At 41.9% G+C, this 15,267-nt stretch overlaps 1 protein-coding gene across 2 annotated transcripts in view; it reads right to left on the reverse strand.

Annotated features, from left to right (window-relative positions):
* PLXNA2 (plexin A2) overlaps window positions 1-15,267 on the reverse strand; it is a 400,751-nt gene that overhangs the window by 143,899 nt on the left and 241,585 nt on the right. For both annotated transcript variants that reach the window (XM_082228275.1, XM_082228274.1), the window contains exons 6-9: window positions 12,774-12,897; window positions 11,348-11,501; window positions 9,573-9,669; window positions 6,021-6,135 (exon numbers count right to left, since the gene is read on the reverse strand). In XM_082228275.1, the coding sequence (XP_082084401.1) occupies window positions 6,021-6,135; window positions 9,573-9,669; window positions 11,348-11,501; window positions 12,774-12,897 (490 nt within the window). The remainder of the gene's footprint in view (window positions 1-6,020; window positions 6,136-9,572; window positions 9,670-11,347; window positions 11,502-12,773; window positions 12,898-15,267) is intronic.

The raw sequence follows: 15,267 nt of genomic DNA on the forward strand, positions 1-15,267 counted from the left end.
TCCATTTCTCAAAATATTAATAAGAGCAAGTATACACTAGTTTACACTAGTATACAAGTATTTAACGTTGTAGTGCATTTTTTTCAATCCCTGAAGAAAAGCAAATGGAAACTACATCCTAGAAGTCTTGTTTGACCACCTATGGATTGCTATGACAGTGGCCCAAGTTCATTTCTTCCAGTCTCCATTAAATGGCATGTCTGCTCTCTGCTTAAATGTAGATCTGTTAGCATCAAGGGTTTCCTTGATTCCAATGACTCTGTTACAATAAAATGATTCCCCCCCCCTAAGTGCTATCACTGAAAACAATGTGGGGATCTTAGATTCAAGCTGGGTTCACTGCTGTTCAATTTATCAACAGAGATGGCAAGTCTCTAGGCCACACTCCAATCTCAAACTGCGTCTTCACTTGATGCTGAGCTTCATGTTAACTTTGAATTCATGGTGAGAATACACTGCTTCTATTTCCACTTTCCAAGCCAGTGTTTGTATATTCACAGTAGTCCACCTTCCCTACATTTTTATTTTTATTTCTCTGGTGTTTCTTTTGAGCTGTGGGAGAATCGCCTGAACAGAAGACATTCATAGGCAAAAAAAATATAATTGGGTTGCTGCCCATGTGCAGGAATTAAATAACAACCCAGAAATTGGATGAAACATTAAGACATGCGTGATATCATTGCTATCCTATGTTGGGTCATAAAAGACTTGGATCCATTATTTGAAGGAATGCTTTTCCTTATATCACCCTGATGTCTTATAGTTCCATCAGGGACACAGGTGGCGCTGTAACCTAAACCACTGAGCCTCTTGGGTTTGTCAATCGGAAGGTTCACAGTTTGAATTCATGTGACAGGGTAAGCTTCCGTTGCTTTGTCCCAGCTTCTGCCAACCTAGCAGTTTGAAAGCACACCAGTGCAAGTAGATAAATAGGTACCGCTACGACAGGAAGGTAAACAACATTTCTGTGCGCTCTGGCACTCATCACGGTCCTCTGTGCACCAGTAACCGTTTAGTCATGCGGCCCACATGACTTGGAAAGCTGTCTGTGGACAAATGCCAGCTCCCTCGGTCTGAAAATTGAGACAAAAACTGCACCCCATTGTTGCCTTTGACTGGACTTAACAGTCCAGGGGTCCTTTACTTTACCTTACCTTACAGTCCCACCACATAAGATAGAACCTTTTCTGTGGTGGTACATTGGCTGGGAAATTTCTTCCCCAAGATATAGCTGCTGCTGACATTGCTTATTTTTGGGTGCTGCCTAAAATATATATTTTCACCAAGGCTTTTGTAGGCAGCTGTTTAGTTAGTTCAATTATGCATTAATATTTATCCTAATGTCTCTATATAATAAAAAATGTTAATGTCATTACACAAGCCGCCATTGGAGGTTTTGGAGTGCCTCAACACAATCCTGGATTTGCATGAAATCAGGGTTGGAGAGAAGGCAAAAGTTTAAAAGTCAATAAAAGAGGGAGCTGAGAGGGAAATGGTGGATTTAAACAAAGTCAGAGGTTTGAGTAAAATACTATGGGATTTTTGACGGCTCTGCATCCTTTATCTCTTACATGAAGTAGCTGGAATGGAAGAGGGAGATTTGAGTACAGCAAATAGAGAAGAACACTGAAAAGGGAAAAAACTGGCTGCTTCAAACAATGGCAGAAATTTGAGTAAAGTGAGGGTGCAGCAACACTGAGAAGAAAATAGGGGGGTGTTAAATTTTCTCTTGTGGCTATTTTATATTGCCATTTGTTCTTAAATTCTTCTACTTTATATTGTAAGCTGCCTTGCGGATGCTTGATGGAAAGGTAGGATAGAAATGTTTCTGTCAACAAATATTGTGACAACTGATTCACACAAGGTGAATAATACTGTTGTCAGTGAATCCCTCAGACAAATTATGTATTTCGCTTCCTTGATGCCATGGCGGGTTGGTTTGCACAGGCATAAGTGCACTGTTGTTTAACTGTGCTAAAGATTAATTCTGCCAAAGTGCAAACAGTAAAAGAAGCCAAGCAGTGCAAATTTACTTGAGTGATTGTAAACTATAGTTCTGCCTCCGAGCATTAACAGGGAACAAAGTGGTGAAACATGAAAGTGCCACTTTTTCAGTCATTTTGCAAAGTATAACCTTACTTTAAAGGCTTCAGGTTGCCTTTACACTGGCACAAACAAGCAATTGCTATCAACATGTCATGGTTCTTACCATTGGTTAACATCTGACAAAGGGTATGATTTTAACCTTTCAAAACAGATGTGTTAACTAATGCATTAAAATGGTTGTGGAGGCAGGATGCTGCACTTACATCCTGATACTGAGCTGCAGTTGGCAAGTATGGATGTGGGAGACTGTGCATATACTTCTTTCTTTGACAGAAACTAGTTTGATTGAAATATTATCATTTTTGCTTTCCTTCCAAAGGGCAATGCATCTTCTGTTAACAACGTCTATTTGTGTGTGAATATTCTGCTAATATATTAAGGCAGATGTAAGAACAGCTTTGCTAACAGGATGGTGCTGAAAATAGAAACCTTACAGAGGACCCCCCCCTCCTCCATATTACTATCTACAAAGTGGCTTTTGCAACAGAATAACTGGATTACACTTTTGTTCTGACAAACAGCATTTTATTTTCTTCAGAGAGACTAAGCAAATTAGACTGCTGAGCTAGTTGGGTCAGTGTAAGCGCATAAGCATGTGGAGCAAAGAGGAACAGTGTTTCATTTGTGTCAACATGGCTATGCTGAGCAACGAGGAACAGCATAACAGCATAGTTTGCTCAACATAAGCTAACTAAAGAGTGCTTAACAGAAGTTCTGCCAGCTATAAAGGACAGGCAGGAAGTGACAGGCAGAATTTCCAAGCACCTTGGTTCCCCCAAACTAGGTCCTAGAAATATATTTTTAATAGGTAACAAAATTTAGCATGCTTCTGCAGCCCTCAGGACTTTCCACACTGACAGACTTTTAGGATACTTTAGCACAATGTGAAAATGGCCCTTTGGAATGTCTTGCTCAAAACCATGAAGAGGTTTTGCAGTAGCAATTAGAAAAGACAGAGTCAGAATTCCCTCTGGATTTGGATTTCCAGCTGTGCCACTCATTCGCTTCCTTTTCCTGGTCTAGACAAATCCTGTTTCTCTCCCTCACTCCCTCCCACTGGGGGTAGTAAGAGCAACCTACAAAAGAGGGGAACTTTGACATCACTGCCTTCAAAGTGCAGAAACCGAATTCCAAAGTTGAGCAAAGGGAATGCAGGCAACCTCACCAGATAGGAAGGAAAATCCATCCTCACTAGAGCACAGGAAAAATAAAAGATAACAGCTCCCTCTTGCCAGTTTGGAAAGATGCTTCTTCCTTTTGTATCAAGCTATTTAAAGCTTTTGCTTTGTCTCCAGAGTTGAGAACCCCTCGAGTGTCTTCTCTCACTTCTGATGAAACACTTAAAAGTTCAAACAGTATAAGCCACCTGCTGTCACTTTTGGTTAAAGGCAGAAGCGAGGCAGTGGCGGCTTCCAATCATGTATGCCTATCTGTTGCCAAGCCCTCCTCATGTATATACATATATTATGTCTAGTTTTATATTACCTATTTCCTGGCATCTTCTTTAACCTGGAAGGCACACATGTTGTTTCAGCTTGATGCTTTTTTTGTTGATGCAGTATGGAGCATCATTACTTGATAAGAAGAAAGGAAACTTGATGGTCCCTTTTATTGCTGAGCATTTCCCCCCTCTTCAATATCATTTACTTGCTGGTCAGGCTCCATCTTTATGAGGCTGAATGACAACCACTTATTCCTGTTTGCAATGTCAAATATATGTGAGGTTTTCAACCAAAATGTAGATGCTCTCCACCTCCAATGTTTTAAAAATGCTGATGGCTTAATGTTCTTAATGTCAGAAGGAAAATGAAAGTGTTCCCTTGATCTCATGGATAGTATCCTGTCCCTCATTCCTCCCTCAAATACTCACTCAGCCAGAGAATGACCAACAACTCAAAAGGTCATGCAGCTGCCAAATCTCAATGAGACACTTTCCCTAATAAATAGAACAACCTATGAATCTCAGGTCCAGCATCAGGACCTGACATCCTTTGGCAGCTGATAGGGCCTCAGATCTCTAGCAAAACCCAACACTAATGCTTAGACCCTCTCAGTATGTCGGGATTAAGGGATAAACTAGGAAGTAGAACTGAAGAGTAAGCCAGAAGTCAGGACTGAAGAGCAACTAAATAATAAAGGAACAATCAAATGCTCAGGAAGATCTTGTTGCTTGGGAAAAACTAATGGGAATAAGAAGGTGCCTCAGGTGCTTCCTGTCCAGGAGGTTCCACTAGTCAGCTTTGGAGGGATCAGTCTTGGGGCAGAGTTTACTAAACTGCCTTAGGCAGATGCTGCAATGTGAAGTTCAATAGCCTGCCACGTGGGGCAGCTGCACACAGACCCAAAGGTTAAGCCTGGCAGCTCTTAAAACTGTTAGCAATCATAAGTCATCACTGCCTTTAAAAAGAATCTTATATTTATCATGCTTTAATTTTCACTCTTTCTCAGCAGCCTCAGAAGCCTGTTAGGCAAAAAGCTGGGACAGATAGAGAGATGATAGATAGAGTGTGTTCCCACCATACTGCTAGCAAACAGATGAGAGGGGAGCTTCCTTTTGGAGGAGGACATGCTTGGATGAGCTGGTGTGCCTGGGTATGCTATTCCATGCAGCAAGGATAGCCACCTGGCTGCACTCTTTCACTTGCCCTTTACTCAACCCCTTCTTAGGGGCAAAAGATGCTGCCTTATATGGGGTCAGGCCATTGATATTGACTACAGGGGCTCTTCAAGGACCCAGTCCTACCTGGAAATGCCAGAGATGGAACCAGGGACCTTCTGCATGCAAAGCCCACTCAGCTATGGCCCTTCCCTATAAATGTGGGAGCAGACCTTCAAACCTGTGCTTCAGGGTGTTCATGTTTCAGCCTAGAGACAAACAGCAAATATCCATAACATGAATCCACACCACTACAGTCGTACCATGGGTCCTGAATGCCTTGGTACTCGGACATTTTGGCTCCCGAACGCCGCAAACCCAGAAGTGAGTGTTCCAGTTTGTGAACGTTCTTTGGAACCCTAACATCTGATGGGGCTTCTGTGGCTTCCAATTGGCTGCAGGAGCTTTCTCAAGCAAATCAGAAGCCGCGCTTCGGTTTCCGAATGTTTTGGAAGTCGAACGGACTTCCGGAACAGATTTCGTTTGACTTCCAAGGTACGACTGTATTCACAAGTATGTTTATATTTACAGATAGGTTAGTACATTTGGGTTAACATCAATCACAATTCAAGTAAAAACATTGATAAGAAACAATGTATCTAAAATTTCTTTCAATTGCTCACAGAAGATGAAGCATACAACAGTTTTACCTTCTCTCTAAACTACTCTGCACCAATTACTATGTAAAGCCTGTTATTGCCAGTTTGTGACTGAGCTATCATGTCAGAAGTACACATTGTAAACATATATGCACTGCATGGTTGTGACAATTCATGTAAAGTGGTGGAACCCTGCCAGCTATGAATGGATAAACCCCATTTATTTCTCTGAGATTTATGCTTGAATAAGCAGATGGTACATTGCCGCCTAAAGTTACAGAACCCAATTTTTGCTAGACTAGAAGATGATAGGGATCATTATCTTTTGCATCAATCAAATAGGTGCTATTTACCATGCTTCCAATAGAGAGAATTTTTCACAAGCCTTCTGCTTATAAATATACATCCATCTTTGACTTGAGTCATGCTATGCACCTGAGTAGTCCCGCACCTTCCATTTACTTTTAGCCCGCCTACTCCTGGTGCTGAAATGAGCTCATCAACCAAACTACTCACCTTTACTTTTCACCTTGGGAAATCTTGAGACTTTTTTTCAGGGGTGGGGATGGAAGGAGGGGGGAAAGAGTCAGGCACCATCATGAAAATAACATCTAAGAACAGCACTCAAAGGTGCTGCTCTTTAAACACAGTATTCATACCTCAGAGACATTGATCCTCCCCTCTTGAAACGAACACGTTGTGGGATCATGAGTGCAGAGGTTTCGATATTTACACCAGTGGCAACGAAAAGCACTGTTCACACAAGACAGGCACCTGCCAAGAAAGGAATAAAGGACCTCTAGGTTTCAGTCTGGGCAAATGTGTTTATTATTGACAAATGTATAATTATTACCGAAGAGCCAGTTAATGATACTATTGACATATCAACAAAATTTATGGATGATAGAAAGCTCATTAAACATTTACACATTTGGTTAACATAATTAACCCTTAAATATGATTTACTAGGTGAATATTTATTACATTCTTGTGTCCATGATATTGCCAGTTTTGTGCCTTTTTCATTTTTAATGTCAGCCTTGACTGCCAAATGTCTTTCTTCCTTGCTTCTAGCAAGTGTCAAAATTTAAAATCAACAGATGGGCAGTGGGATTGCAGAATAATGTGAAATTATCTAAATAAAACTTAAGAATTAAGAAAAATTAATGTTTCTGCACTGCAGGCCTATGCTGACAGGCCTATGCCAATGATAGGACGCAATAGTAATACAGTGGTAGCTCAGTTTAAAAACAGCTCTGTTTACGAAGAATTAGGTTTACGAACTCCGTAAAACCGGAAGTAGTGTCCCAGCTTGTGAACTTTACCTCGGTCTAAGAACGGAATATGAACAGTGGAAGGGCACTGGCAGTGGGAGGCCTCATTAGGGAAAGCAACCCTCAGTTTAAGAACTGTTTCAGTTTAACAACGGACTTCTGGAACAGATTAAGTTCGTAAAGCGCGGAACCACTGTTCTTAGCGTTTATATTGCACTTTCTAAGTGTTCTAAGTGCTTCACATACATAATCTCAATAAACATTACAACAACCCAGTAAGGGAGGTTAGTGTTATTATCTCCATACTGCAGTGCAGGACTGAGTCAGAGGGACTAGCGACTTGCCCAAGGCATCCTAGTGTGTTCAACCTCTGATCCATGACTACTGGTGTTATATGGTAAATTGCAATTCCAAGGCTAGCCTTCATGTGATAGCTACCGTTGCATGTAGAAAAAGAAAAACCATGCCAAAATAATTTGAGTCAAATTATTTTTGGCCCATGACAACTATCTTCCCTTCCCTTAACTTTGAAGAGCTTAGGTTTGCATAACTCAACTGGTCAATGCAAAATTAAGAGTGGTCAATTTCACTGTTTGTGTACTGAGGGTTTTTCTCTGTGGTTGTAGTATCAGAGCTGAAAGTTTACAATGTGGCCAAATGGTTTGGAATACAATTAAGTATTCACACAGAGGAAAAAAATATTTCTGTCCCAGGTCTCTGCTGGTGGCAGATTGGTATAAATTTGCCTTCTGTCTTGAGAGTTACAGGTTTCATGTAGCTCCAGATGGGCATTGTGCTGGCAAGCCACTTACCTGGAAAGTTTCTGTCCATAACTGGTATGTGACAGTACGAGCAATAGTTTAATGCCATCTAGTGGGTCAGCTAGAGCTCAAGCAAAGACAGCTATGATTGCTTCAGAATCTGCCCAGGGCTTTGGTTAGCCTCTGCAATGTATGCAATTTTTCTTTGCCTGTCACTGAGATGGTGTTTTTATCCAATTTTTGCCTTGGGATATTTTGAGAGCAGCTGCTCCCAAAGGGACAAACTTCTAAACAGCATTTGAATCATGAGCATTTCTGCTTCTAGCACACAGAAGAGCCATTTCTTCTATTGCTAATAATAAACAACGTGGGAGAAAAGGGAGAAGTTTATATTTTCAGAGGCCAACAGCATCTGTGTGGTGTAAGAGTTCAATTCCTCATGCTAATTTCCCCATTTCATGGCACTGAATCCTTTGCTTCTGTTTTCCCATAGCAAGCAATGGCAATGGAACAGACAATCAGAGGTTGTTTCTTTTAGGCCAGTATGGACAGGCAGATATTTTTAATGTTAGCATGATCTATTAGTCTCTCTGTTACCACTGAGAAAACTAATCTAATCTAAAAAGCTAATATGAGTTATGAGGAATTTCACCACTTCACAAACAGAAGATACTTCAATGCCAAACTAGAGAGTGTGGGCAGCTCCCTCCACCCCACCCCTTACTGTGCTAAAACACACATTAACCATCTTCTTCCATCTTATATTCTCAATTGTAATTGCCTTTTGATTCCTCTGTAATGACCTTAATAGCTAAGGAAGCTTATTCTAATCATACAAATGCAAATCTGAGTGGGGTAGGAATATTAAGCAGTATGAGCATATTTAATTACTCATTTATTTGACCCATTTCTCTCCCCCTTTCTCAGATTGGCAGGGATCTATGTGGCGCCTGCTTTTCAGCTCCCACTTCCAGGATCGAAATGCAGCTTTCTTCACTTAGCATATCAGTACTAAGATGAAGGGTTGGCTATTCCCATTGTCAAACATGAACATGCCTGTTTCCAGTGCCAGCAGCTCCATTAGGGCAAATGGGGCTCTGCCTCACTAACCTCAGTGTGTTGTCAGCCATCCCTTACTTGCCTGCCTTCTCACTTACAACCACTGGCTGTCAGCTTCCTTTTCCTTAGTCTCAGTGATGCCCTAGGAGAATGGGGGCAAAACTCTGCTTGCCATTGGCTCTTTCTCTACCTGTTGTTGGCCTCTTTGCCTTCCGCTGGACCAGTTTGGAATTTCAGTTTGGATTTCCCCCCTCATGACTCCCACCACTCTCCCAGTTTAGGACAGCTATTGTTTCATAGAATTCCTGCTTCCCTGCCAGCTTGACCACTTTCTCAACTCTTAGTTATGCTAAGTTTATGGAATCACTTTGGACGCCAGGATGACAAGCCTAGCTTGCTCGAATATCACTGGTGAGCAGTCATTCTGATGAATCGCTCACCTCTTTTGGGGAGAGATGGATTAACATCAAGCTTGTGGGTTTCAGTAATTAAGGAAAGCAAGACTTGGGTTCAGGATCTTCAAAACCAACAGCTAGTATATAAGGGCTTAACGTGAGACGTATCAATAGTTGCACAAGCACAATACCACAAAATGTGATTTATTGGTTTTATTTATTTTGTCTGTTTATAGAACCCCCTCCCTCACAAAAATGCTTGAGGCAACTTATAATGATTTACACCTTCATGCTATGAGAATGTTATATTGGCCTGTCATTAGTATCTAATCATTTCTATACTTCCATTAGTGACAAGATAATCAAGTTGTGCTTATAATATATGGGTGCAACTAAAAATAAATAAATAGTTTTCCTGACACACTCGAGAAAAATTGTTCTGCCTAGTGTAGATGGTGGTGGATATTGTTGCCAGGGCACCTTTATCCATCTTATCTTGTTCTTCAAGTCTAATGTTTGACACAGGCTGCAATCTTATACTCACCTACCTAGGTGTAAGCCCCACAGAACCCAATGGGGCTTGTTTCTGAATAGATACAGATATAGGTCTCCACAGACAGAGACTTTTCCTGTGCTGAGAAACCTTTATAGTACAGATCTAGAATTATTGCTAAAGCCTTCAGGTTCTGATAGACAAGGAAGAACAAGAAAGGGTGTCTTACAGCTGGTGGGCACTGCAGTTGTAGAACTTGAACTCTGTGCTGACAAACATCTTTCCTGTCTCTCTCGATTTCAGAAGCAGCTCTATCCCAAACCAATCTGGAGAAAGAAAGAGTAGATAATTGAAACATAATGATATAATATTTCAGATTCCTCATATATCATTCAGTATCTTTGGGGCATCTTTCCTCCATCTTCCTGGACTTGAGTTGCAAGCAAGTTTGCTTCCCCACAACTCCAGTGAGATCCTTGCAACTTTTTCTTTCTAACTTGGATGTGGCAAACATAATTCAGAGCTTCAAAGCCAAACAGAAGGCTTTTATCTTCAGCTGTGACAGTGTGCAGTGACCTACCTCCTGCTCTAAAAGGGTACTGGGTCACATCCCACTGGTGCTTTAGCACTGGATCCCTAATGCCTTCCAGATACTGGTAAATGGCACTCTTCTGAACTATAAAACCTTAAAACGACTGAACTGTGCATACCTAAGAAACCACTTCTTCTCTTGTGTCCTGTCACCATCTCTCAAGGCCTGATACTCACATGGGAAAGGGCTGTGGCTCAGTGGTAGAGCATTTGTGTTGCATGCAGTGGGTCTAGGTTTAACCCCTGGCATTTCCAGAAAGGACTGGGGATGTGTGTTTTTTTTTGTCTGAAACCCTGGAGTGCCATCGATAGTCAGTGGGGACAATACTGAACTAGATGGACCAATGATCTGACTTGGTATAAGGCAGCCTTCCTATCCACTAGGGCTATGTGAGAAGCAGAGGGCCATAAGAATACTAGGCTGCACCTTTTCTCCATGATAACTCAGTTTCCCCAGGATAATGCTGACAAGACAGGTTGCACTGCTGCATGGTCCAGTGGCTTCTCATGTTATCCCAATGGTGTAAGAAGTGCCATTGATGCTGAAACTCCCACAACATTGGGATAACACAAATACCGTGCCTAAGATTGACAGGTCATGCTTTCCTGATTATATCACCTATGTTCCAGGTACTTAGTAGAAGGATATGAACAAAGGTGTGCATAATGCTTCCAATACTTTATGGAAATGTATTCCTCTGATGGCTCCAAAGTCAGCATTAAAGGGGGAGGAGATGAAATCATCAGAAAAATGAATATGCTAGTTGAACTGCAACAGGAGTTTGTGCTGAGCCCTGTTCAGAACTTTCAGGGCTGCCTGGATTTATGTGCATATTCATTAAGTGTTTTCTGCATATAAAACAGATAAGAAGAAAGTATGGATATTTGGAAATCAGCCAATGAGAAAACAAGTTTGAAACAATGAGCTGTTTGGTAACTGTGTGTGTCAGAGAGAGTTTGACAGCCATGGCATTAGCAAAGCAACAGCCCAAAAATTAGAAGACTTCTCCACCCACTCATGGTGACTGAGTCATACTTCAGAGTGTGAGTAACACCCACACTACCTCCTTTCTGGCCCGCCTCAGATTACAAAAGACTGAGACCCCTAGTGATGCAGAGCCCAGAAAGCAGATGGCTTGGAGACTGACTTTTAAATTTGTGTGGTACATAAATTTGGGTAGAATTACACTACTGGGAAGCCAGGTTTGTGGATGATATCCCTTTCTTGCCTGCTCTTGGGAAAAATAACTTTATCCGCACATCACTGCAGGGGAAGGCAGGAGTGCAGGCCTAAATCTAAATCTAGTCAAGCCCGCCAGCCATCCAGCTCCTGTCCTTTTGTGCCACAAATTCCTGCAGTGTGTACGATGGGTTGCCTGCCTATATTGTACCTCAAATCATTAGCCAGCTCACCTTGGTCCACAGGTATGGCAGGAACATCTTTTGATGCTGGTGAAATGCATACAATTTGGTTGCCCAAAACTTGGCCTTCAACTTCAGTGAGGTTTCCAAATACGCAAGTGATACCAGTCGACAGGTCAGGTGCGTCTCTCACCAGCAAGCTGAGCTACAACAAAACAAAACAAAACCAAAAAGCAGAAAGGGAAAGAGATCACCACCTGTCATTGCATAAGAGAGAAGGGAAAGGGAAAGTGGGGCATTTATTCTCTTTCTTTCTCAAAGAGATGAGAAGCAAAGATGCAGGCTGCTCTTCAACTGTTTCCAAAATCACTAGTTAGCATCTAGTTGCTCCACAGACCTGAAGAGTCATAATACCAGCAGGTAGAGGTGGAATTGACGATTTTCTCACAGCCTAACAGTTCAAATCTTTTAATGAAATCACAAGCACCTCAGGTTTCAACCAGGGGAACTTTTGTGCACTTGCCATTTGAAAATATAATGAGGTTATATTTGCCATTCAAAATGAGTGATTGATCAGCCAATTATATCTGCTTAGGGCCTATTCCCATTAACCACTCAGGTCCCAGTGTACAACATGCACATTTTTGTTGGCCAACCACTGGTGACACACAGCAAGGTTATAGAACAGATGCCAATGCTACACACAGAACTCAGCAAGGATTGGTTCTTTATCCACCAGTGGGAACACTCCAGAAGCCAAACTCACAGTGGCCTGTAAAAAGACAATTATCACTGAGTTGCATGCGGCTGCTTCAGAGCTATAGCACCAGCAGCTGAATGTGAACAGAGAATGATTCGAACTGCAGCTTCCACCCTCTGAGAGGGTTATGGAGTAGCCTTTATAACTCTGTAACTGGCAATACTAAGCATGATTTTAAAATCAATGTCATAGCTGATGTAGGGTTTCTTTTTCTTTTTTGCCATACAGAGTAAGTAACCTTACAGCGTCCATCTTCTCACAATTCTAAGTTGAAAAGATATTAGAGCTTTGCACTGTGCCCACCCCACTGTTTTGAGGGTGGGGATTGCAAAAGGACTTCTTCTTTTTGGCTACTATGCAGCCTTTGCCAACGTGTGGTGGCTGGGGGTTGATGGGAGTTCTAATCTAAAACATCTTGTGGGGGTGGGCTAGGTTGGCGAAGGCTGCTCTCGTAGGAAGTATTAAGCAAAATAATTCTTGTGCCATTTTCTTTGATGACACACCATGCTGCATATAATGATATTGTATTTGGAGAGTTGTTGTTGTATGTATGTATTTTTGAGGTTTCATATTCTAAACCACCCTGTGAAATTCAGGTGAAGAGCAGTATGGAAATTTAATAGTTAATTAATCAATAATACTCTAGCAGTACTTCAGAGAAGAAACAAAGGAAATGCTCTTTAAACAAGCAAGCAACCACCCACCATGGCTACCTACCGGAAGGCTGTGCTCAGAAACCGGGATGCTGCTAGGTTGCACAATGATGCTCATGCATTGCTTGATGCTGGCTGCAAATCGATATGGTTCATCTGCCCTCTCACACTTGTCCCTCCGGGAACACCTGATATGAAAAGTACAGGGGAAGCAGATAAGCAAGACTCTCAAAATTTGGCCATATAGCCTTATATTTGGCCAATTCCAGCCATTCCCATCCACACGGCAATAAGATATTGAAAAACATTTTGCATGCACTGGCCATACACCTACATTTCTGATAGAAATTTACATAATTTGAATGTCTGTGTGTAGGAGGCCTAGTCCTATTGAAATGCCTTTCTACTGTGGGAGGAAAATAGTTTTTTGTTTTTTAGTTTAATGCACCACCTCCGTATTAATTAACGGACTTCATCACTGTTCTGAAAGCCCACGTAACATTCACTTTCTCCAATTCACTCGTGATTTAAACCCATCGGTCGCATCCTGCGTCCGTCTTTCCAATAGCTAGAAAAGGCATTATCAGTCAAGGCACAGATGCCTCAGCTATGGGGAATCCAAGTCTGGAATATCAGGGAGTGAAAATCAGCTGAAACCAGAATAATCTGTTGAATAAAGAGCAGGATTGGCCAGTAAAGGGGCTTGTGGGCTATCTGGTCAATAAAGCAATTTTATTTGGCTCCCCTTGACCCTAACAGATTTTAATCAAGCTTGTGCTTATAACCAAAATTGTTTTCAAAATGAGAGATAAGAGATATTCAACAGTTCGTGTTATAGCTGCATTTGCCTTTTATATATAATGTCTTAGGCATGCCTGAATGCTTGTGCTTCATAATCATGAAGCTTTTTACTGCTACAGGGTGCTGATTTTACTATAGAGTCTGATCATTAGTAGACTGGCCTGTGTGTGTCGCTGGACCATTCCATGGAAAAAAGAGCCACCTGAATATAGAAACTGCCCAGCCCTGTTTTAGAAAAACCCCACATTCTAATTTATTTGGGCTTTGTTGCCTGGGGCTGAGAGTGGGCTAAAGAACACTTGCTAATTTTTTCCTAATTTTTCATACACAATTAAAAAACACTATCTTGCCCATGAATATCAATGTCATGATAAATGTCTGAAAGAGGCTCAGGTGATGGTGAGCAAAGGGCAGTACTAGCCAACACTGTGCCCTCCAAATGTTGTTGAACTACAACTCCCATCAGCACCAGATAGGCCTTAGCACCTTCAGCTGAAAGCTGATTTTTTTTTTTAGATAAAGTTCCCATTTTTAAATTCTTCAAAAAGTCAGTTAACAGATGATAGTCCAGTCACGTATCCATAGCAGTGACCAGAGGATAAATGACCGCTGGGTGGAGCAGAGAAGAAACACAATGTTGCATCTGCAGCAGCACAACTGAACACCTTCATCTGCCTCAGCTGCAACAAAACATGTCTCTCATCAATTTCTACAGCCACACCAAGAGCTGCAACTGTCCTCTGCTTGACCTCACCCCCAAAGGCGCACTCCTCCACTGTCTCCTGAGACAGACGGATGCCAGCAATGGAAACCGCTGAGGATACAATCTTTAAACAAAACAAGAACCAATCAAACAAAAAGATTCTCTTGGTTAAAGTCTAAAACTGAAGGAGATGTGGATTTTCTATGCTAAGCAGTTGGAAACGGAGCCTCGGTTATGGAGACTGAATAGCCAACACTCTGTGTCTGCTTGTGGCCCTTTTCTCTTTTTTTCTAAACATTAGAAAATGCAGCCACTCAGACTTAAAGAACCGAATGCCAAAGGAAGGCAAGAGCAGCGTGACACCTATGCTTTAGTTAAAAACAAAACCTGTGGCTAATTAATCTCCTTCCCAGAGAGGTGAAGGGGCTTGAAGCTTGAATTCCTCTCCCTCACACTGGAGACACTAGAGTTAAGGCCTGTTATCATGCCTGAGTCTCCCAGGCTCTCTCCTCCCCCCAACGCTCCTCTTTGAACAGAAGCCATTACGTGTCACAAGCTGAGTTATGAGCACTGCAGCTGGCATGTGTTGGACACCTGGCTCATCACCAAAGCCATTTCATCTGAGAAGGCCCCCAGAGCGGGCTGAAACTCTTGAGCTCCTATCAAAATGAAGAAAAATGGAGAGAAAAGGCTAATCGTCCCTCCATCTTTCCATTTTCTTCATCACGAGAGGCTAAGAGGTCATTGAGCACACTAAGAAACAGCTTTGAGAAAGTGAGAAGAAGAAGGAGTGCTACTAAAGAAGCTCCACGGATGCTGTAGTTCTGCCTGCCGTGCTATTCAGTGCAGCAGGGTAAAGAACAAGGCACATGATGAGGATGGGGCAGGAGGCCCAGAACAAAAGGTGGCATTCATGGTTCATGGCCTTGTCTGGAAGAGGAAAGTAAAACAAATTTATCTGGACGGGAATGGGGTCTGTTTTCATGCTCATTGCCCAGTTTCTTTTGAAGGAATAGAGGAAGAAAAAAGAATTTTTCTAGGAAATTGGGGTGTA

The sequence above is a fragment of the Podarcis vaucheri genome (assembly GCF_965113315.1).
Source record: "Podarcis vaucheri genome assembly, chromosome: 6".
Classification (NCBI taxonomy): domain Eukaryota; kingdom Metazoa; phylum Chordata; class Lepidosauria; order Squamata; family Lacertidae; genus Podarcis; species Podarcis vaucheri.